Source organism: Botryllus schlosseri, chromosome 1 (genome assembly GCF_051294905.1).
Source record: "Botryllus schlosseri isolate E-star chromosome 1, Bs_hap1, whole genome shotgun sequence".
Taxonomy (NCBI): Eukaryota; Metazoa; Chordata; class Ascidiacea; order Stolidobranchia; family Styelidae; genus Botryllus; species Botryllus schlosseri.
Window position 1 is genome coordinate 16,542,468 of NC_137236.1, and position 23,623 is coordinate 16,566,090.

Below are 23,623 nucleotides of genomic sequence, written 5' to 3' on the forward strand. Positions count from 1 at the left end.
AATGTTGGACGATCACAAAAACTACAGCTGCAAGCACATCACACATTTCTGTCATAGAACGTACGTTAATTATTGAAATCATTAGGAAATAGTAATGAAGTATTTGTGCAATTGTCAGTATAGCTTAATCGATACACTGTTGATTTTTTTAATGCGTTTAAATATCGATATCAGTCATTTTCCGGCTACATCACATTCTATCACGGTGTAACAGTGGTGAATAAATAGTAATGTCATCCAACATTCATCTACAAATGTTATAGGTAGCCTACATATTATCATATATATGCCTGTATTAATAATAGCGTGAAAAACTGGTAGTTCGCCTTTCATAATTCTTCGTGGCACGATACACTTCGTAAAGTTACAATAATATATAGCGGAACCCCGCACTATAAATACCAGATATTGGTTGTGGACTACTGGATAGTAGCAATGAGCGAATTTAGGATTGTAAAATCAATATTCTGTCAATGATATAAGATTCAATTTCTCATCCGATATCCGTCTTGTTTTGAATCATGACATGGTGTCAATGGTCGATAATAGCTGACATACAATCCGATGTCGCGTAGAAATTGGAAATACCAGCAATTCAACGTTGACGACGACGCAATTTCGTTGACAATATTATCGACTCATATCATTGTTACTCAACCACTTTTTTTCCCGCGAACATCCCTCTTCATAGATTTTCAAGCCTGACGCGCTTATATATAAAAAATCTATGTGCCGGAGAAGATACAACAGGTTTTAAAGTCGAGTCGAGTTTTCGAGTTCTCCCTTGACTTTGAAAAATGTATCTGTCTGGAATCATTTTGTGACAAATTGTAAAAAATTACATATGTTTATTACTTAATTTGGTATCTATTCAGAACAGTAAATCGTACAGAAGTCACACATCCCTGAAAGCTCGACTAAGGTAACTTCCTTAGCCCACCTCGACTTCCAGATAGCTTCTCCCATTTTGAGTACTGCATCGTTATACTGATCCCATTCGGCTTTTGCTATTGTTGTGAGTATGGGTAAGATGTTTCTACAATAGCGGTGGGTTGTTTCCATTATAATGAGTAGTGCGTTTTGCCATTCACTGCGTTGTTCGCCATGACATTGACTTATTTCATGTTAAACAGAAAAAGGTATGTAACTTCTTTACTGCATATTACGAATTCACGAACAGTACCCAATGATTGCGGCAGCGACATAGAGTAGGACAAAGTAGTATTGATATGTGAACACATGCAGAGTTAGTAAAATCGATCTGTTGTAATTGAAATGTAAATACGGGGTCTTGTCACCGCTGCAAAGAGCTGGCGATTGATTTATGCAAGTACAGCTTCTCAAATAACTTGTGATATTTCGCAGAAATGTAATTTCACACGAAGAACTGCTTTTTTCGCTCGTAACTTTACATTTCATATCCCTGGAAGTTGTTGCCAATGATCATTCTATGAGCGAAAAGGAAATTCAAAAGTAGCCTAGTCACTAGATATTCATTAAGCAAAAGATCAAAGAGCTCACTCTGCATTTCGGTTGAAGCATATTTGGATGGTGAAACATCTGCAATGAAAAGAAAACGAAAATTACTATTAATACAGAAAATATTTGAAATTTAGAAATACAGCCGTTAACGGTTTTTTTCTGCATGGGATACAGTTGGAAAAGAAATATAATACAAATAATATGTTCATCGAATCTCCTGTGCACTTGAGTTGAAATTACATTGCAGTTACCCAAATGAGATTTATCAAGAGCAGAGAACACCATCCAGCAGATTCATAATTATTAGAAGGTTATAGGTATATTTTTCGAATCCAATGTAAGTGCTGACAGGCCTCGGAGGGACGCTATCGAATAATAGAATTGAGAACATTTTGAATTGCCTTTTTTCTTACCGTCATATGACACTTCCTCAACAACTTTCCGCCCCGCTACATTGTTATCTATCAAGATAGGCAGAATGCAATAAGGTGTATAAGTCTATATTAGAAAGCTACACTTACATTGCACCGCCGTCTTATTCACGATTTCCATCTTGAATGAATCAGTGAACTTCCGTATCGACTTGGATCGAACATTACCTCTGACTGCAACGAGTAGTTTCTCCTAAAATGAGGAGCGGATCTAGAAACTTCATATACTACTTATCTTACGACTATTTTCCCGATTTCTTCCATTTTGCTACCTATCTGAAACATAGTGACGAAAAGCACCAGGCCCCAACTACAATAAATGCTCTCGGTTAATGTTGCAGCCAGAAAAACGAGTATAGCTATGAATTAGTTTAGCGATTTCGCGAAGGTATTGTACAAGAATATTGGTACGAACATTAGGATTTTCATGACGTATTGCTGACCCACGACTCGGCAGGAGAACGAATCTTTCAGGTTCTGCCTTTTACTGAGACCATCGAGATTGTAATTTTCAATATGCTTTCGAAGAGAGAGAGAGAGAGAGAGGAGAGATTTCTTAAGCATTAGGAGCTCACCTTTTGTCTTTGCGGATGATCTATAATATTCCACTTGTAGTCTTTGAAGCATATCTTTTCGGGGTTAACAATTGGATATAAGTCGCAGATGGTTTGAATTACCTCCTGCATGTTGCATTTAGTTTCGATAGCAGATGCCTGATAAAAAATTACATATAAGCTGATGAGATATAGTCTCAATTCCTGTCCACTGTTGAGCCTACTTCTGCAGTCAGCAGCTTATCATAAGAAACTCGCTAATTTATTTATCAATTGTACACAACCCGTCAGATTGTCTGAAGTAATCCTAATATATACCTGGAAGTGTTGGTTTTTCATCAAATTCAAAGTTTCAGTCCAATCCTTAAATCTTTCCTTCGGTTTATTTACAAATAGGTGGTTCGCTTCCAAACGAACACCACTATTCAAAATTTTAAACAGCATTGATTGACTTCCAAGCGAAACAGATTCAATTTTGATAGTTTGGATCTGAAATGGAAATATCATTTCATATTTCACACGTTCTATATCGGAACAAATAGAGCTTAACTGATAGCGTCACGCACATACGAATGGTTGGAGCTAGCTTTTCGGATCAGACAAATGGGTCGCAATTGATATGGAAAAATTAGGTTTGAAGTGCGCCACAATAAATCAAGGAACACTCAACCGGCAACATTCATAAATCAGGCGTGACGTCAACACATATAGAAACGTTGCTTACTACCATTCGGTATATCATAATTTCGTTTAGTTTCCGTCCCAGTTGAATTTCGTAATTATCGTACGCGGCTTGCTGCGATACGATTTCATATCCCGCAGTGATTCTGGCGTGGCTTTGTTTGTTGTTTGTGGTATTCATGGTGTTTGACGACTGCTACGGTCATTTACACAAGGCATATATTGCCTATTTTTGATTCCGTATCTGCTAGGCTTACCATATTTTGGAAATCTAAAAAGAGGACACTTTTTCAGAAATTTGAGACTTGCAAAACCGGAAAGGAATTCTCAAAATTCGGTGAACTTTTCCCACTTTGTGATCGGTTGACTAAAAAAAAAGGTCAACTTTCCCACCCAGAGCCCAAAGTACCGTTTCTTACTCCACATTACCGGGTGGTTGACTGAAAAAAAAGGTCATCTTTTCGCTCAGAGCTCAAAATACCGTTTGAACATCGCTGCTGTGCTAATTTACGGCATTTCACTCGCATTTTGCTCTAAATATGACCGCAATTTTTAAAAAAGAGGGCAAAATCTCAAAAGAGAGGACAAAAGGGCGTCCTCCGAGGACACTTTCAAAAAAGTCAAAAAAGAGGACAGATCCTCCTAAAAGAGGACGAATGGTAACCCTAGTATCTGTCGACTTGTAGCATGGCCCAGTTCTAGGCTTTTTTATGGACACTGGCTTACGCGGATGAGGTGGCGAGGAGGAGCTTAGTTAAACCTCGAACATGTAGGTAGGAATTGTGGAGTCGACCTCGGTCGGACTCGAACCTTGAGCCTTAATAACCTGGGGAAGACTAACGCCAAACTGCAAGTCTTTGTAGAACATCAAATATTTATTGTAAATCAGTGTGACTTCTGATGTTCTGTTTCAGATACCAGTTCCCTAATGCGAGGCTTCAACTTGAAAAGTGTCTCGGTATCTTTCGCTCGGAACGCAAGATCGTGATACCAATTGCCTAATTTCAAATGATGTTACGGATATTTGAGATGAAATCAGAACTTTGGAATGACGAAGTTCCGATTTCGAGACCCCCAAACTCATCTGCCCCACTGCACGCGACGTACCACCACAACAGTTACAATTCGACTACTGATCAGGCCTAGTGGCCCTGAAGCCAATGATTGCCAAGACATTGCCGTGTCATCACATACCATATGTGTGGTTTGAGTCTGTGTTGCGACCCCTAGGAAACGCCCGAACCAGGCTCAAGGAACCACCGGCGTTCCAAGCAATGTTCCCTCTAAGCTTCGCACGTGCGCAAATGCGCGGTGCTGACACTGTATCTGCGCACAGAAAATCCGAAGTGATGACCCTTTTTTCAGTCGTTACTCACTGTTGTCCAAGGGTATGCGCAGTAAGTTGGTGAGTGTGCGCAGACTCGTCAAACATTAGAGCGAACATTGGTTCCAAGGAACACTATAGGTAATAAACACAATTATATGGATATGGCAATATGAGTATTCGCATCGCAAAGACGCGACTACGTAAACCGTATCTAATCTCTGTTGCTCCCTGTTATTGACCCACGCAAGTGCAAAAATAATCTAAGACATTACGAATAATCATGGTATATAATCTTACTGATGGTTCATTACTATGGACCAGTGGAGTACTATATAAATATGTAAACACCTTGCGCGTAGGGCGCCATAGGCACCAGGTGTATAGGCTATCTGTGAAATGAACAACGTATTAAGATGGTGAGTTCGTGAAAATAGGTATATCAAAAGATACGTATTTCTCACCTGACCTAAATAGCTGGATACACTATGTCCTGAAATAATATCGGCTTCGACATCCCCAGCTTTGGCGTTAATAGTCAATGTCTCGATCGTGAGATTCTACAAATTAGGGTTTCTCAGTTCAGACAGTAACAACAATTTAATGTGAATAACATAAGGCATGCGGCTAATTTGCAATTGTCATACTTCCGAGTTAACCGGACATGTGCCCCACTTTGACGCTAAAAGCGCATCCGGGTTATAAACTAAAATGTAGGGATGATGCAAACGTTTGGTTCACGTATCCATTAACATGCGAAGCTCGATAAATCAGTATTTCGGTTCACAAACTAATTCAGGTCGATTCTACTCGGTGAACCTTCAGGTGGAATAAAAGAAAATTTAGATAATCTCACAATATCTGATCAAAATTCCTAGCATCTCAGAACGCCAAAACTTATAGTCTTATATTGACATCCATGTGGTTAAAGATGCCGAAATTAAGAAACATGTGATAAAGTCAAAGTAATTTGACCATAGTAAATCGTACAATGTGTACGGCATGAAGACAGATAATTACAAACCTTGTTACTCTGCATGACAGCTTTCAGTGCGTCCAGCTGTTCCTTTGTCTTTGTACGAATCGTCTCATGCACTGCTTCCTATGAATAACATAACGATCATAAAAATCCTAATTTGTAGGGATTAGAATAGGCATCCATACACGTGCAAACGTATAGTCAACGTGGGAATGGTTACACCTTCTAGTTAAAATCCTCGGAATCGCCGTCGGTTCAACAGGCATACTACTTAGCTCTAGATCAGAGGTCTCAAACATGCGGCCACGAGAGCATTTTGTGCGGCCCGCCACGGTATTTTGGAATTTCAAGTATTCAACAACATATTCAAGTTCCACATATCTTTTTAATATATAAGAACGTAAAGCTCGCGCTAAATCTACTACAAAAATCACTGCAATTTCAAAGAAGTTCACTATCACGTCACTTTTAAAAGCTGCTATGCTGTAGAAAATAAGGTATTACGCCAAACTTCTAGTTCACGATGATAAAACATTACCCGTTGATGATTCGTGACTGAAAATTGTGATTTGATTTGGTTTTACCTTCTCGTAAAATTACTGGATTTCGGATTGACTGGGTGATTAAATAAAAATGACTTCAGTTGAGTAGAGTCAAACGTTGAAATCAGAGTAGGACTTGCGACTCGGAACGGTGACTTGGTAATCCTACGGACGCAAGGATCTATGAAACTGTCATGCAGTTTTGTAATGTATAAAAAGGTCGTAGCTTGCGTTGCGTAGAGTGGGTATCTAATCATGTCAGTATAGCAACCATTGGTATTATGTGACCTCCGTGACGTATAGTTGGTTTCATGATGGGTGGTGTTTGTTCTCTTTATCCATGTTATTAACGGTGGCGAATAAAGTAGTAGTACCCTCTACAGCTGCAACACGAATGAATTCTTCGCCCATTGAACATCTCTGTTCCAGCGGTTCCTAACCAGGGTCCGTAGACCCCATCGGGGTACGAGACACCACATCAGGGAGTACGAGAGACATTGTGGAATTAGGCCTATATGCTGTGTAATATTTTCCTGTCCAATTTATTCAGCAGGAAAATAGTTTTCGTGCTACGCGCGATTTTATGTGGATGGGCTTTCTGATTTTAATATAAGTGGCATAAAAAATTGCGTTGAAAATGGACACAGGCTACCAGAAATCTAATTGGAAGCACAATGGGTACGATCGCTAAAAAGGTTAAGAAGCAATGCTATTACTATGGCTCAATAATGATTATATTCAAGCTATTACTGATATGGTCCAATAACATTTGAAGGCTAGATCTAATTCTGATTTAATTTGACTTTGGCAATGACAATAACAATAGCCGATACTTATCACGACTATATCAAAACCAGAATGAGACTAAACCGCTTAAATGCTCTGATATCAGATCAATCTTCAGTAGATTTTCAAATATTCTACATAAGACTGTGGCGGGTCAAAGGTCCACTAGCTGCAATATTATAACCCAACAGTACTACGATGTCATGATGCATCCTCTCGAATGATCTCTATAACTCATTAATTAAAAAATGATGCCCGGCACAAAAACAATTTTATTCAAATATTTGAAAATGTGATTTTTTTTCCGTCTCAAGCGTGAATAGTACAATAGTAAATTACATTTCTACGATGTTCGTGAAATGCCTCTCTTCAAGGTCCCGTCAAATAAGGCCTACTTGGGAATTATACATTGAATATCCCTCTTATTGATGCTGCGTCCCGCGGCGCCATCAAAAACTAGGAAATTGGCCCGCGAGCACATTTGAGTTTGAGACCTCTGATCTAGATCATGGGTAGAAAATGATCGATGTGAGGACCGCCGACTGTGAAAATGATAAATAACGATGAATTCCTGGCTAATGATACTTTTGTTCGTTTATGGTAGGGGTCGGAGGCGTTTTTCATCAAAGAAGCCACGTTTACTCTACATCAGTGGTTCTCAACCGGGGGTCCGCGAAGCCATTTTCAGGGGGTCCGTGAAGCCTCAAAATAGTTGATAACCTATTTTGTATTTTTTTAAATTCGGAAAATCACGAGCCAGTTTCGGTTCATTACGAAGTAAAACTCCAGAGCTCACATCAACAGACTGACCATCTGAGATGAAATATCCTAGTATGCACACTCAATTTAATTGGTAAATTGTCAATAGCCTACTGATACAAACATTTTAATAACCTAATTTGTATTTTTTTTAATTCGTAAAATAACGAGGCAGTTTCGCTTCATTATTAGTAAAACTCCAGCGCTCACATCATGAGAATGGCCATCTGAGATGAATTATCCTACTATGCAGACTCATTTTAATTGCTGAAATGTCGATAACCGACTGATACCGTACAAACATTTTGCTATTTAGAGTTGTTTTGCTGAGCATTATGGAAAAAAAAATTGGATGAGTAAGGTCAGTCACGGTCACTTCGTCATGTTTACAAAATTCCATTTTCTCCTGTGATATGCAAAACCATTTTGTCATAATAACTTTAAGATATGCTGCTAGATAGAAATGACCGCACGCTTGACGTTATATGTTCATTAAAATAGTATTGGTCAATTTTGGCACCATATGTGTTGTGATCATACCCAAATGTGTCGTCGGAAGCGTTACGCGTTATTATTACTGTCGCCACCACCTATGTTTGTGGAAATGGATTTTCGGCACTCTTTCATATCAAATCGAAGGCGCGGATTTTCAAGACACGTCCGCATATTGCAAGAATTGCTGTTGCAGAATTCGCTTTGAAACAATAGAAGTCAACCCAATCTTATCTTCAAGAAAAGTCATTTGTTGCTGTTGATCACAAAGCCTACAGCTATCATTTGCATGAGCCAGATGACGATAGCACGATAATTGAGCTAAATTGGAACGCAAAAATTCGTGGGGGTCCGCGGGATCCGTGACGGTCCTCAAGTGGTCCGCGAAGACAAAAAGGTTGAGAACCACTGCTCTACATGTTCAATTGTCAGTGTCACTCTACTGTGACGTCACATCTAACGATTAGTTACGTAATGGCTAAATACAAAGCAAAAAACAAAATTTGTTGTAAATTGATTCTTGTTTTAAATGCAAACCTAATTGCATGCAATCTGATTTCGTCATATGTATGGAATGATTGGTGGAAATATTCACAAGTATCAATCTTTTAACTTCATCGTCCGGTCCTGTAATTCGATTGGAAATTTCACTCCATCTGGTGCCGACTTCACACTGTTCCAATGACATTCTCCTTGGAGCATATGCACCCAGAGAATTCATGAACATGGCCAGAGTTTTTACAGTCATTCTGTCAATCTTTCCATACATTTGAACCTAGAAAAAAAACATGGAAATAACTGGATTCTCGCGTACAAGCCAACGAAGTTTTAGTGAATAGGATTAATTTGCTAGTCTTTAGAGATGTGACACGAATAATATTAAAGCCATAGACACTTATAATATATTTGAATATCATTCGAGAGCTTCGGGTCGTGCACTTCAACCGCCGTTCGGAACAACGATATTTTCGTGGAATTTTAATTCCGGAGTGTCGCTAATTCACTGGATCTGAACCTTTTCGACCTCGCGACACCATTTGAAAATGAAATATTGTTCGCGGCAAACTAACACAATTGTTATCAATATATTTTGAATTACTGCACCTGCAAACTACCAGAATATGTAGCAGCAAGCGCAGTCGTACAGAGGTGGTGTCAGACGAAGTACTTCCACCTTTTCGGGGAAGTTAACTGATATAATTTGATCAACTTCACTCCTCAATTCTCACATTCGCCACCGGAAACATAACGTTGCGCTACTATCCCACATTTTAACGGCAGAACCTGTCCGGCACGCTACCAAACAATCGCAATGGCAGTATACGCTGAGGTAGCGCCAGATTACAACTACAGCAAAGGAATATTAGAAAAATGCCAACTTATGTCATCGTTAGCGCCACTGTATAATCGGTTCTTAACTGTATTCAACCGGTAAATCATCATATTTTCGTCATTGTACCGAAGTGTCGAAATTTGCCACCGTAAATGCTATATTCGAGAATATGGACGGAATTTCAATTAAAGATTGCACGGCTTCTACTGATCGGAATCGATTTAAATTTGATGTGTAGAGTTTTATCAGACAACCTGGCAGTTTTATCAATAAGCAAGTTGAATTTGAAGAAAAATTTATTTTTAAACTACTCGAATATGGTGTAAACAGTGGTATATGTTGATTTTTAAAGTGTTCAATACCGAGATGGTTGACGGAATTTCGTATCGTATATTTTGGTTATGTCACATAACATCGGGGTGAATTTCAAGATTGTCACAGAATTATTAGCGTGGTAAATCAGTCATCGAAGTCGAGTGTATATTGGTTCTCGCTGAGCTACTACATACTGGACTTCGACAACGAAATCACCACCTAATCATTGACTTACAGCGTTGTAATTTGGCTTGGTACAGCGTCAGATGACAACAACGAAATATACCATACTACATCCGGCCACTCGTCTCGATGTGACACAGAGTCAAAATCATCAAAGTCGAATATGAATAACGGCTTTGCTTTTAATCACTGCTCTAGACGACCAACAATAACAAAGTCAGCAAAGCCATCTGGCCGAGACGGTCACGTAATTTTTGAGTGTCCACGCCACCTTTGAGTAAACTATAGTTGCAGGCCCCTGATCTAGCTTACATTCGTCATATTCAAACAGTAATAAACTTATCTCACTCTGGATTCATTGCCGTGACGATCAGTTCTGAACGTGTACTCCTCTTTCACCTCCAATGTTTTGATTTGACCCGCGTGAATCAGATCAGAAAAGTCTTTGTAGACTTCAGGAAAGAATTTTTGAATGTGTAGCGTTGAAATCTATAAATGAAGTGATCTAAGAGGGAAGCACGTACTGAGGAATGGAAGTAAATAACAACGGAATTATGAAATAGCAAATCAAAATTTTGAAATTGTCATGTGATTATATGATTTCTATTGTTATAAATTCAACATAGTTATTTGCAAGTTATATATTTATGATTTGGATAAGAAGATGTGATCAGTAATAAGTCATTTTTAAATCATAATATGTTCATCAGACTATTGACACATCTAAACTAATAAAATAATCGCCACGAAGAACTCAATAAGCTGCTTCTTAATCTGTAGGACTTGAATATTGGATGCTATAATCGAGTCGCCTATGTGGAAGGCCTATTTCTCACGTTACAGATAGTCGGGCTGACGGAGAGGAATCTCTTTAGTCTTTTCGAGACGACCTTCAGCTCACGGAAGTCATTCTGTTGGATTCTGCAATTTTTTATCCAGAATTTCCAATTTCTCCTCGCATTTCCAAACCCCCCCAACGCGACGTCGATATGAAACAGACATTCAATAGTGAGCTGGTTGATCTCGATTTCCCGTATCTGAATATATGTGGCATGCATTTTCATACCACAATTTTTATATCGATATTGTCAACAACTGTACATAAGCAATGGACATCAAAATTGTGACATTCAAATTTTGCCTCGATTTAAGAACAAATATGAGACGGAGAACAAATGATGTTTATGGTAGGCTTAAATTAAACATGTTGTATATATTTTAACGGCCCAATCTCGCTACTTTGAATGATTTATGCTGGAGCTAATAGGCAAGCGACAACGTAACAGCCCTGCCACAGGAATGGCCTGGCAATCTTACGCCACGACTTCCAAGCCCGAAATTATCATTGGTCACAGAGGTCACAAATAACGAGGATGATAACAGAACCTCAACTGCTGCAATGCAGCATATTCGCGAATATGTTTATGACTAATGTATTCGACACCATGTCAGTATCACGTGTCATGTTGAGTTGTTGTTATATATAGTCCATATATGTAGTGTATGGTATCGTACCATTTATGTCGTCAAAACCTAAAAGTTGGCGTCTCATTCTTCAACGATGCTTTGTTACAATATCTGGTATCATACCATTCGTCTGTACAGGCAGAGAGGTAAGTGATTGATTGACAAACTGACAAAGCCAATCGGACTCTTATCTATATTTTTCAGTTTATCGAAATCTTATATATTTTGCTGAACCCATAGGAATGGAAATTCACGAAAATGGCCTATTTAGGATTTATATACCATAATCAGTTTCATAATTATCACAGGAATTTAGTTCAGGTGCTATTTTCACCCAAGTGTGGTATGAAATCCATGCCATCCTACTGGGCATAAAGTCGTATTTGGAGGCTTTCAGCAGATTTATATATATGCTGCATTCAGCCGACATGCTCACAGTAATGTTGCGATTGTAAGTAAAAGTAACTTTTGTTCCGTCGTCTGACATCATTTCATCAACTACCAAGTAACGTGATTCATTGTCCAACAGCACTTGTAAGTACTTTACGATGCTTTCTTCCATGGCAAAAACTCTCACCTGCGTATAGTACATGCGTACAAACATTGAAATCGACCGGACTATTGGTAGTGCGATCGATATGGTTTTAAAAGAAGCCCTTAATTTTTATTTTTGTAAAACTTCTCTACTTAAATCAATGGTTCACAAACTTTTTCAGACACGCCCCCTTATCGTCATATCTCAAATTGCAAACAGATTGCTGTCATCCCAACCGATGGTTTGGTGGCAGGGGGGGGGGTTACACCTGTTGATGAGCGAATTCTCAAATATGAAATTCGGACTATACACCGAGCAATAACTAAACATTTGAGGTAAATCGCTCCATGTGCGATTTTTTTTCCGCTCTTCCCTCCAGATGCTTTCACGCTCACCAAGGGGAGGGGGCGCTCAGTTTGAGAACCACTGACTTAAATAAATATGGAAGAAATTATTTGCAAGTTAAACAAGTGACATGTAACTGACACCAGGGGAATTTGGTCAGATGCAAAAGACCATTATAAAAGACAGGCATCAGTTTGATGGCCGCAAGATAATAATTCAATCACCTAACATATCCAGGGGACTAACATATTCACCACCCACCGCCATCATTGGAGATATTAGAGTTGCAGCAGGCTAATGGTATTATCAATTTCATTTCAACTCCCTAATTAGGTTCTGTGATAACTGTCAATGAATGAGTATCTAACAAACGAACAGTTTTGTTCCCTACTCCAAACTCGTATTAGATGACGAACTGGACTAGAAACCCTTTGCATTTCTCCGCAATTCCATCTTCAAAGTACTTTATTGGAGCTGACGAAAATACACTACCTACCATTCCCCGTCATCGTATTGGAATTGTCAGGGAAATGTGAACGAAGTAAAAGTGCTTATCTCGGCTAAACCCAGAATACTATGAATATATGAAAGTCTGTCGACTATTACAATGATTAGTTGTCTAGTATACGCAGTGGTTCTCAACCGCAGGTCCGCGGACCGGTGTCCCTTAATTGGAGTATGACCGAGCTTGAAGGTGTCCGAAACTATTTCGTGAATAAACATAAATCATAGAGTAATTTTTGAAACTTTATACAACTTCATTATTGGGTGCCCTTTCACATAGAAAAACACATGATTTATAGAAATAGGCATTTCGGCGTCAGTCATAACCGTCAAACGACGCACCAACACGTAATGAAGTTTAGACTAACAGGTTACTCTGAAACGTGTGCCAAAACTTGACAGCAAGAAAACCTTGGCCGAAAACGACCGTCCTTTGTTGATCGAAAACTTCGATATATATATGTCCAATTTTCCATCTGCGCCTAAATGACTGGCGCCGAATCTCGCTGTCCTGGCAATCTGTTCCCCACATGACACATGCCATACCCAAGAGAAAATATTTTCCAATAAAGAAATATGAATTTGTAATCGTGTGAGTCTTTTAGTTTGGAACGCTGGGGGGATTTCAATATCTATTCACCAGTGGCGGCTCGTGACAATATCGGGTGGTGGGGCAAGGGGTGCATGCGATGTTAATAATCTAAATGACATCACAATAGTGTATTCCGAAGTGAAAATGTGACTTCGTGGTCGTCACACACAGTTTGTATGGCGTATAGATATAAGGCATGGTTAACTATAGGCTTACGCATTTCAAATATTAATAATATATTCATAACAGAAATATATTAAAACCGAAAGCTTTTCGAGCTGACACTCTTCAAATTATTCGGAAGAAAATATGAATTACAGAAGTTCATACCTGCATATTTTAACGTTTGTATCAGTAGGCGTATTGCGCGCGGCGTGATTTCATAGTTGCAAGATGTTCAATGACGAATTCAAAGTTCACCACCGGTTACTACTTCGAAAAAAGGATGCATTGCAATATGAGCCAGTCAACTCTAACCGAGTAATGTCGACGATCGAGTAATATCGATACACCGTTTGCAGTAGAGACCACATGATTCAGATCACAAAATTTTTTCTGTGACTGAAAAAGGTGCTTTTAACGCACAACCATTTGTTGACTGAGCAATTACTGGACAATCATATTCAGATCAGACATGGGGTGATTACTTCATGAATGTAATCGATTGCGATTACGATTACTTATGAATCACGCGATTACGATTACGATTACGATTACAGCAAAATCCGCGAGTAGTCGATTACGATTACGATTACTTTGGAAAAGTAATCACGATTACTCACGATTACATTCATTTTGCTTCTGAGAAGTTATCTTTGGAAGACAACAATGCGATGAAAACGCCTCATGAGAGAAGGTCTTTATTTTTAAATGAGATATAATGACGTCATTTCCTGTGTATGACATAATATACCATGGCATGATTCACACAGAAATAGGCATTTCGGTGCCAGCCAATACCGCGCCGCAACACAACAAGACATGCTACATTGGCCGAAACATTGTGTATTTGTCTATTGTCCATAGCCGCGCTGGATGGTCGCGAAGAATAGTCTTTTCAATCTTAGCCCCACAATACAAATGCCACCGGGGGCACTCACTGAGGACAATGATGAACCACGTGCATAAATGACAATTTTTGGTGCGTCTCACAAAAGTTTTTCGTTTAGTTTTCTTTTCGACCGCTACGTTTGGGCGACTCCAATATCTGATGACTACATAGCAGACAGGAGGTCACGAGTTAACACCATACAATAAAGTTATAGTCGTAAATTATGTGCCTAAATATTCGCGCCTGGCGCGACTTGACAGCAAATTCACAGCGGATCCATCGCATCAAATCGTGTTTTCCAGTTCTTGTGAAAAGCCCGGCCTTTAAGGGGGTTCTGGGGGACTTCGCCCGCCACAAGCTTTATTGATCGCCTTATGGGGAGCACAAGATCCCGATTTGTGAGAATGGCGGTGGCTAAGTGCTGTTTCGGTACTGATTCTAGCTGAAATCCACGCTAACATGGTGTGTAAGGGGATGGCTAGTGGCATATCCGAATGATGAGTATAAAATTGCGAAGGAACAATTGTTGCCCGTTTTAAGTAGGGCCGTATGAGAATATGATACGGTAAACATCAACTTCTGACTGCAATCCACTTAATACATATATTTCGATGTGCCGTTATACGAGTAACGGAAAATAACGGCTCGGTTATGATTTTTTTATCAGCAGCCTGGTTTTTAATGCTTCGATGTAGAAATTGTCATGTTTAATTTGACGGGTACAAAATTTCAAATCGTTGTCCATTATATACGTAAATAGGCCTACCGCTCGCCAATCAGCTACGGTCAGATTGCGTTTACCTAAGCATAACAAAACATCTATACATTGTACAATGTAGCCTACAATTTGTACATATACGTTACTATACGAAACTAAACTAGGCCGTGTGGTGATTATTATCCTGCTGCGAGGTGGTGGCGTGTGCAGTGTAATGATCAGTGCAGTGACATAATCCACAGCGGGTGTTCTTACAATCACAGTACTACATTATTTACATCGAATATCTATTTACTACGTGCGGATAATTCGTTACGCAATCAAGAACCAAGCTAATACTTGTGACGTAATAATGATTATAGAGGCGTTTGAAAACCAGACATTTCTGCTATCCAAATCCTGTTTTCACACTCTTCGTTGCTCAATGCTCATGAATGTTCATAGTTCAGTTCATGTCATGGGCATTGCACAAATGAAAAGTAATCGTTCTTTCACAAAGAAATCGATTAGATATGTGAAGTAGTCGATTACGATTACGATTACTTCGGATTTTTTTCGAATGTAATCGATTGCGATTACGATTACTTGGAAATGCTGTAATCGTCGTAATCGATTACGATTACTAATCACGATTACCCCATGTCTGATTCAGATATGTCCGAACTTTGTCGAATGCGGACTGCACTACACTGAGGTGAAGTACAGCTAAACTTGACCTGTTTTTTACCGGTCGGGTAGCCGCTGACGAAACATAAATCACCAAGTCCGCTTGCTATAGCCTTGAGTCCAATCGATGAATTTGATATGTTTTTCACATTAGCTCAACAATTTCACCAGCGGCCTTGTGCTCAATTCGGCTTGACTTTTTCCTGCTTAGTAGCAATTTGGTCGGGAAGCTGTCGTGGGCCCAACCAAATCGTCTCGCGAGCCTCACTATATCAGCGGGTGTATATATCTACGGAAGGCATTTAAACATACACCTAGCTGCAAATCTGCCAAAGAAACATACAATTGTAAGGAATTAGTTTCTACATAACAGTTCTACCATAAAAATCTAAAAACTCACTTCATAGTTTTCAATTTGAATACAATAATGGGACAACTGCTCCTTGTTTATCATCTACAGTGCAATTGTAGTTGAATCATTCATTCCATCAAGTCATGCACAATCATTTCGTTCTCTTTATTATTTTTACACCGAGGTTTACTGTGTTCTCTCAAATTTTTAAAATGAACATAATTATTAGAAATATGCGTTGATCTTATTTTCACGATAGGCTATTGCGTCAGTGGATCCAGCTTCAGTCATGAGTACTCCCTGGCCATCGCACAACAGCATTAGTCAGTATTGTCGTGGCATTGCAGACCATTTGACAGTTCAAAGAAAAATATCCTTTCCTGCAACGATAAACTTCTGGTGCAGAGCCACCTGGGGCCTTTATTGGGATATAGGTGCCATCAATGCAACCAATGACATTTGGAACTCCACCATGTCGAAGAAATCATCCAATGGTGGGATCAATTTAATCTCTATTCTCTGATAGTGCCCGAGAAATGCAGTGGATGCTTCGGCCTGTGGTTGTCCGGCTTACACCAATCAAGTCAGCATCTGTTTGTTGAAAATGACCCGTAGCAAAAAATCGGAGAGCACAGATAAATTGCATCATGGGGTGCAAAGCGTGGCACCTTACATCCAACCGTGGGCTGTCTCTAATCATGTCCAATAGAATTACCGTAGCTCCCTTGGAAAATCTGTAGCGGTCAACGGATTCATTTTCTGAGTATTTTAGAAATGGGTCCGATATGTTTGCCAAGTAATGCCTGGACACAACAATTGTGCTCTCGCCGTCCGAACTGCCATCTACCTATCTACGATGTCCAAAATATCCATACTACAGACACAGTACCAGTTTGCAATACCGTCCTTAGAACTTATAACTGTGAATAAACCACATAGTAATACGCATTAAAGCTGCAAAAGTAGCTTAAAATCAGTTGCGGAGTTAAACTAGGTAACGACGGCATTCCTAGCACATGACCAAAGTCGACGCTATTTCCAACCAGCATTGCCAAAGCAATATTTACTACGAAGTCGATGGGTTGACATGGCAACCTTCCATGGATCACTACATTTTGCGTCATTTTGACGCAAAGGCGTCCTACATCCTTGATTTGTAGATCCACTATTTTCGCACGAAGATCCAATATTTTGGCGTGCGGATCATCTACTGCTAAATCGAGAGATTTTGGAACTCGCACATTAAGCGAAAATCCAGGATGTTTGTACTCGTTTTTTTGGCCTCCACCATAAGACTTACCGTGCCAAATGTCAGGGTATGGAACATCGTCAAAATCAATGGACACCAATACCGGCTTTTGAGTAAAATCTGTTCGCGATACATGACGGATCAGCACACACTCAATTTCGGAAACGGAATTACTACCCTAATCTTTAAGTATCAACCCTGAAACTTGGGGCAGTGTTAAATACCACCATCACGACATAAAACACCAAGTTTCAAGAATTATCATGGTGTGAAACACCGTCAAAATGGACGTATACCAGCGAAGATCGACTCAACGCATATGACGGTAACCGAGTTCAAATATAGATACGATTGTTACATCACAGCTTAAGGGCGACGCGGCTATGTTGCCCCATGCACCTGCTCGGTAATTTTATGAATATGAGTGAGTAAATCACCGTTTCTTTATTGTGCGCGGCTGTGAGAGAATAGACAGTGAAAGCTTGTTTTGAGCACTACCGGGGCATGCCCCCGCTAGGCATTCGCAAAGAAGGAAGAGAATTCGCACGGAAGAGAATTCGATTTTCCCAGAGACTTCGCTATATATGGGCATTTACAAGCGAAAGCACAAGAAGAATGCAATTTTCGCTGTGATATCGGTATATATTTATTGCTGTGCGTCTATAAATGATAAATAAATGGTATTGAACCGAATTTAAGGTGGGGCAATGCCCCAGTTGCCCTATAGGACGAGTCACCACTGCTATTCACTATATAACAAACGGTAGGTCACGAAATTATACCATGCAACGAAGTAATTATTCCAACAGGCCCGCTCGAATATGTTTAATTTATAATTACATGCCATACATTTTCCAAGACGACATCTCACTCAGCTCTATCGGAAGATCTGATACTTATGAGAGGATAAATGAAATTATATCAATATATAGGCAAATAAAAATCACCAATAATATTGACCGCTTCAGTCACGAGTTGTAGAGAATTTTCGAGATCGGTGGAATTAGGTGACAAAAACTCTCTGTGTATGCTCGGTGTTGAATGAATGTGCTTACAACTACTGGTGAAAACATCTATCCTACTGTGGGGTCTCGGGGAAGGGCGGAACCCCCCAAAATTTAGTTGAACACCTTGTGGGTGGCCTAAGACCAACGGTTTCGGGGTGCGGGTGGTTTGCTTTTTGGTCCGGATTTTATGGATGGCCACTGGCAAAGTATAGCTGTTGTCAGGGGTTTTCGTGCGGTGCATTGCATTCGTAGCAGCCAGAATAGCCTACGTCTGGTGGTAGTGGGAAATGAGCAAGGTGACGCGACAAGGTGCTTGGTTCGAATCCGCAACACTTCTTCTCTCGCTGTGGCCGAAGAGAATAATATTATTCGAGATAGTGGTAAATACGCGGCCTATGTTACGGATCATAGCGGCTCTATTCTAGCTGCAAATTTTTTTGGCAAAGAGTGGAATTTGCAATAATACGATGATGGCGCGGCTGAATACAGTTGTTAGCCGATAAAACAGTGGCTTCAACGATGACATATCCTGCCATACTTCTATTCTCCATTTGTTCGAGTGATATATTTTGTCCACCCTGCGTATGCGTCGTGAGGAATGCAACCAATTCAACTGTAAACAAGGACGTTGGAATGTGTTTCATATCATTATATCGTGATGCGGGCTCCACCGGAGACTGGAGACCTCTATTATATTATCCATGTGACCGGCCTATTAGGGGTTTTGGCGTTTTAGCTTATGTAAATAACTTGTTTTTGGTCAGTGAAACGAATTCGCACTTTCTTGCCTCCTCGGAATTGGGTATGAACTATCAAGGTCATCGACCTGCTTCTATTGGGACTTGAAACCATAACACCGCAGTCTGGTGGCTATAATGTTGCCTGTAAACAAACTCGACAAGTGCAATACATTGAAGGAGACTTAAAAATCTCAGCATTTGCTAGAAATGTGCTAGATAGCACACCCATTTTTCAACTACTCATATTTGCTTCGCGGGCCCGATGCGGCCCGCGGCCGTGTTTGACACCCGTGCTGTAAACGATTCTCGGCGGTAGCACTTTGAACTGGGCAAGGCAACTTTACCTCGACTCAGCGGAAAAAAATTGTTGTATTCGTTATATTTCGCATTGATTTCAATTTTTGAAGGTCCCCCGGTCCGGAAAATATTTTTTGAAATTTTACCGCTCCGCAAGGTGAATAAGGTTGAGAACCACTCATCTAGTATGCGTTACCGGAACAGAAATTCGCCAAAATCCGATATGTGACGTAGGCGAAACACAAACCTATTCCCGACATCCTACCTGTAGTTTGATAGCCATCGTATTCGTTGCTCTATTGGTGAAAATGTTGAATAATTCATTGCAGCGGCCTTGCGATCCCAAAGATGCTCTGAGCGTCTCGACACATAACAATGACTTCTGGCGTAGTAGCCGAGATATAGCTTTGTAGATTGACCCGAATTCATTAACAGTGATATCACGTATGGTGATATCGTGTATCTGGAGATGTAAGAATAGTAGTGTTAGTCCGCATGAGTAATTTAAATAAAGAGCTTGATTTATTGTATAGTAATTCATAATTAACTGTGGTGCGCCGCACCTTGCTTTCATTTATTCATTTCAGTTATCCAACCATCACAGGTCACAGAAATGTGGCCATAGGCAAATCGAAATATCCGAATGATCAGCAAACGAACAAAACTTTCTAGTCCGTTGAATCTATCTCTACAGGAACAGATATGTGGTAATAACAAGATTGGCCTGAGCCTTGTTCTGATATAGCATTTTAGTAGCGATAACGAATGCCGTTGATTTGTCTTATTGAAGCTATATGACCATTGACCACGTTTAACGTTGAAGTAGCTATGCATATCGTTTACAACAGGAAGAGGTCACACAGAAGTGGGTTGAAAAACTTCAGTATTGGCTTCAATATCAGTTCGATATTCAGATATATTTTGTACACCCGGTATGTTTGAATCAATGTATACCTCATTTTCGTGTATGATTATTTTGGCGGATCCAATAGTCAATGATGTCCGGAGGCACTTCAGTCTACCAACGAATTGCTCCAGATATTTAACCTCGTCAGCGTGTTCCGCTACAAGGTCCAGTATATCGATCTGTAGCAAATTTCAAATGCCTAAATCACCCTAAAGTGATCCCAACTTCATGCACCCCATTGGTGACCTGCTGTATTCCTGGTGCCAGTTTCAGCAATACGGAGAGATTGGAGAGTTTCAATAAATAGCAGCGAGATATGGGCATAGGCGGCAGCTTTAAATACTTTTGTAGGTAGTCAAGTGTTGCTAATCCGTCGTCGTCCAAATACCGTATACTTTCAATTTCCATGCGTCCGTGACCTTCAACATAAATAGCGCCAATTAGTTAAGGATGATGGACTAGTAAACACTAAACAGCCTCAATATTCAGCCTACCATATTATGGTGCATTATGTTCCGTTGGAATGTGATCGTTTCAATTTGAACGCAGCCAGCATTGCTTTTTTCAAACAGAGATTTGGCAATTGTAAGATATTGTTCCCCTGACATTACTCCTTTTATAGTTTGTACCAGTGAAATATGAGTCACCTTTTGCGAATACAAGCATACAATAAATAGTGGAGACATGTTCAAACTGGTACATACTTCTTTGTGATTGTATCTCGCTGTCAACGTCATATTTCCGAATTCAAGTTTAGTGCATCCCAGCTTGATCATGAACGGCGCAATTTGATCGTGTGAAACACGGCGCCGTGCTCTTTTATGGTCCAGTTCCACATATATATACTTAATTTGCTTTTCGGCTATCTGTGTATCACGCCGGTTCACAGCCTGCGATACATGGAGTCACAACATTGAAAGCTATGAATTATAATACAAGTGTGTGCTAATCATTCAAAGGGAGAAAAACAATATTAAACCATGCACTTGTGCCTGGCGAGTGGCAAACATTGTTATATTCCAGTGATTCCCAACGTGGATGATATCGCCCAACAGTGGGCGATTTTGAGGAACAAAGGGGGCGAAAATACCAAAGTAGGCAATTGGGGGGCGATAATGTTGGAACGTCCAATAAGATATATTTAATTATGATAAAATGCACATGAAGACGGCTTATGCTGCATATGACGCGAGAAAAAAGGTCAACTCAACGGAAAGTAGACACGGAAACCTGCGTTCATCATCATCATTTCACCAATTGTTTTATCAAATCAATACACCACAAGATCGCGATATAAAGAAAAGATAGTAGGGTGCCGAAACGACTTGGGGTAGTCTTGTAATCGGACAAGCAGGACGATTCTTAATTGCAATTCTTCATCAAGTGTTTATGGTCTTCTACTATCACCTCTTCGACCATGCATGGTAAAACCTTTACCAATCTACAATAGGTCGCTTATGATAACAACAATGAAAAACGAATGCTCATCGTAATCTCTGAATTTTTCGATTTCCAATAAGGTATTTAAAATATAGTAAGTGAATATCTCTATCGCCCAAGTAAGAGAGCATAACGGGGCATTGGATGACGCCATATCGTAGAAACTTCGTTAAAGCGTATAACTTATTTATTAACGATAAGTCTTCGAGTTGAATAAATATTTCACTACAATGGATGTTGTATTGAAAGCAAACTTATTTATAGTTGGACATTGGAATATTGCGCTCCGCAAAGACCAACAAGTTGGAGAATTTGCCAGTTACCATGAGCTCTGCTTTAAAGACAACTACGGAAGATTTCAGGGTCTTTCACTGCCTTGGAAACGCGTTCGTCACTCTCATAATAATCTAGCTATAATGTTGAGCTGTCATTATCGTTCAGCGGTTTTGCGATCATTAATTTTGTTTTTCTCTGAAGTAGTAAGGTGAATTTGCTCGTAATAAAAGCATACGTATTAGCAGGTAGCTCTTTTTGGGATTCCGTTTTCCTAAAAGCGTAGTGCTACTCCACACTAGGCAAACATTTCGAGTTGATTACAATGATTATTTTACCACACTGCAGATCACCTGGCCCATGCATGAAATATCGATACAACTTCCCGGTGTTTATTGATTTCTCACGTTTTAATTATTAAGTCCTTTTTTGGGTCCTCACGGCTTCCGCGGGCCCTCAAATTTTGGTTCAGTGCTTTACAACTTGTGTGACGGTACGCACTTGTGCAAATGAAAAAAATTGCAGTGAAATGACGAAGGTGTTGCGAATGGTGCGAACGGAAATCCGGACGAGTGCAAATGAAAATCGTGAATAAATATTATTTTCTCTGATGTGGAATAATTCAAATATACCTGGGCAGTGTAAATTTTGTTTAACTTAACGACGCACCACTAATCGTAGCTATCACAAGTCGTAGTGAATTATTATTTGGGCACTATAATTATTACGTAACCGAAAGCCTGGTTCGGAAGCAGGTGTAGTGGCAGACATACAATATGTCCGCCCGTCTGAGCCTGCTATAGGCTGGAAAAATGACGTCCCATTGACATTCCGCTTTCTTTCGCTAAACAATCATCATATTTTCGTAATAACGGCTCGATTAGAGCGAGGCACGAGTGGAAAATACCATCATTGCAGACTTACATTTGCAACCATTCAAGAGTCATTACAGTATGGAACGCAACGGGTATAATTTTGGGTCGACTGGGTGCCCGACCTATATCGATTATCATGTATGTAATTATGGTTGAATTTGTTACAAAAAAATCACGCGGTCGTTTTCACATATCCAAGGTCACTGTGTTTGGGACTGAAGCCAATAAACGTGACACGAAGAAATAGGCCTTGATCATGAGAATATGCCGACCTTGGGTTTGAACTCATGATAAATTTTCTACAAATGTTTTTTTTTCTGGTAAACATGGACGGAGACCGTTGGGATAAACTGGTGGAGGGTTGTGCAACGAGCAAGTTGAGGCCTATGAGACTCACGCATAACGAGGCCAACCAATTCTGCGCTGGGGCACATGGAGACGTAACGTTTTGGCCAACATATCGCTGGTAAAAGGCGGTGCCAAAATTTAAACGACGACAACACATTGGCAGAAAATCACCAATACCGATGGCCAAACCTTTCGATTTGGATATTCTCCTCTGTAGGCACGAAATAGACCCGTTCTTGCAATCAGGGTACACATTAGTTTTACAAATGCGACACGCGAAGGAATTTAATTCACCGTAATTTGACATCGAGTGCGTCTGACATGTTTGTTAGAGCTTTGTTTGGTAGAATTGTTGTGTGGGCGTTCCGTATGTCATAAATGTCCGTCAAATTGTAT

General features: G+C 39.9%; 1 protein-coding gene across 1 annotated transcript; it reads right to left on the reverse strand.

The window, feature by feature from the left end:
* Positions 1-1,408: 1,408 nt before the first annotated feature.
* Positions 1,409-20,923, reverse strand: LOC145439087 (uncharacterized). Its single transcript, XM_080316567.1, has 15 exons — positions 20,786-20,923; positions 20,538-20,710; positions 20,339-20,470; positions 19,650-19,847; positions 11,765-11,905; positions 10,698-10,898; positions 10,210-10,350; positions 8,626-8,805; positions 5,497-5,574; positions 4,937-5,032; positions 2,786-2,956; positions 2,489-2,626; positions 2,004-2,106; positions 1,896-1,943; positions 1,409-1,560 (listed from the first exon to the last, which is right to left on the reverse strand). The coding sequence occupies exons 2-15, from the start codon at positions 20,697-20,699 to the stop codon at positions 1,409-1,411; spliced, it is 1,941 nt and encodes a 646-aa protein (XP_080172693.1). The 5' UTR covers positions 20,700-20,710; positions 20,786-20,923.
* Between the last annotated feature and the right edge of the window lie 2,700 nt (positions 20,924-23,623).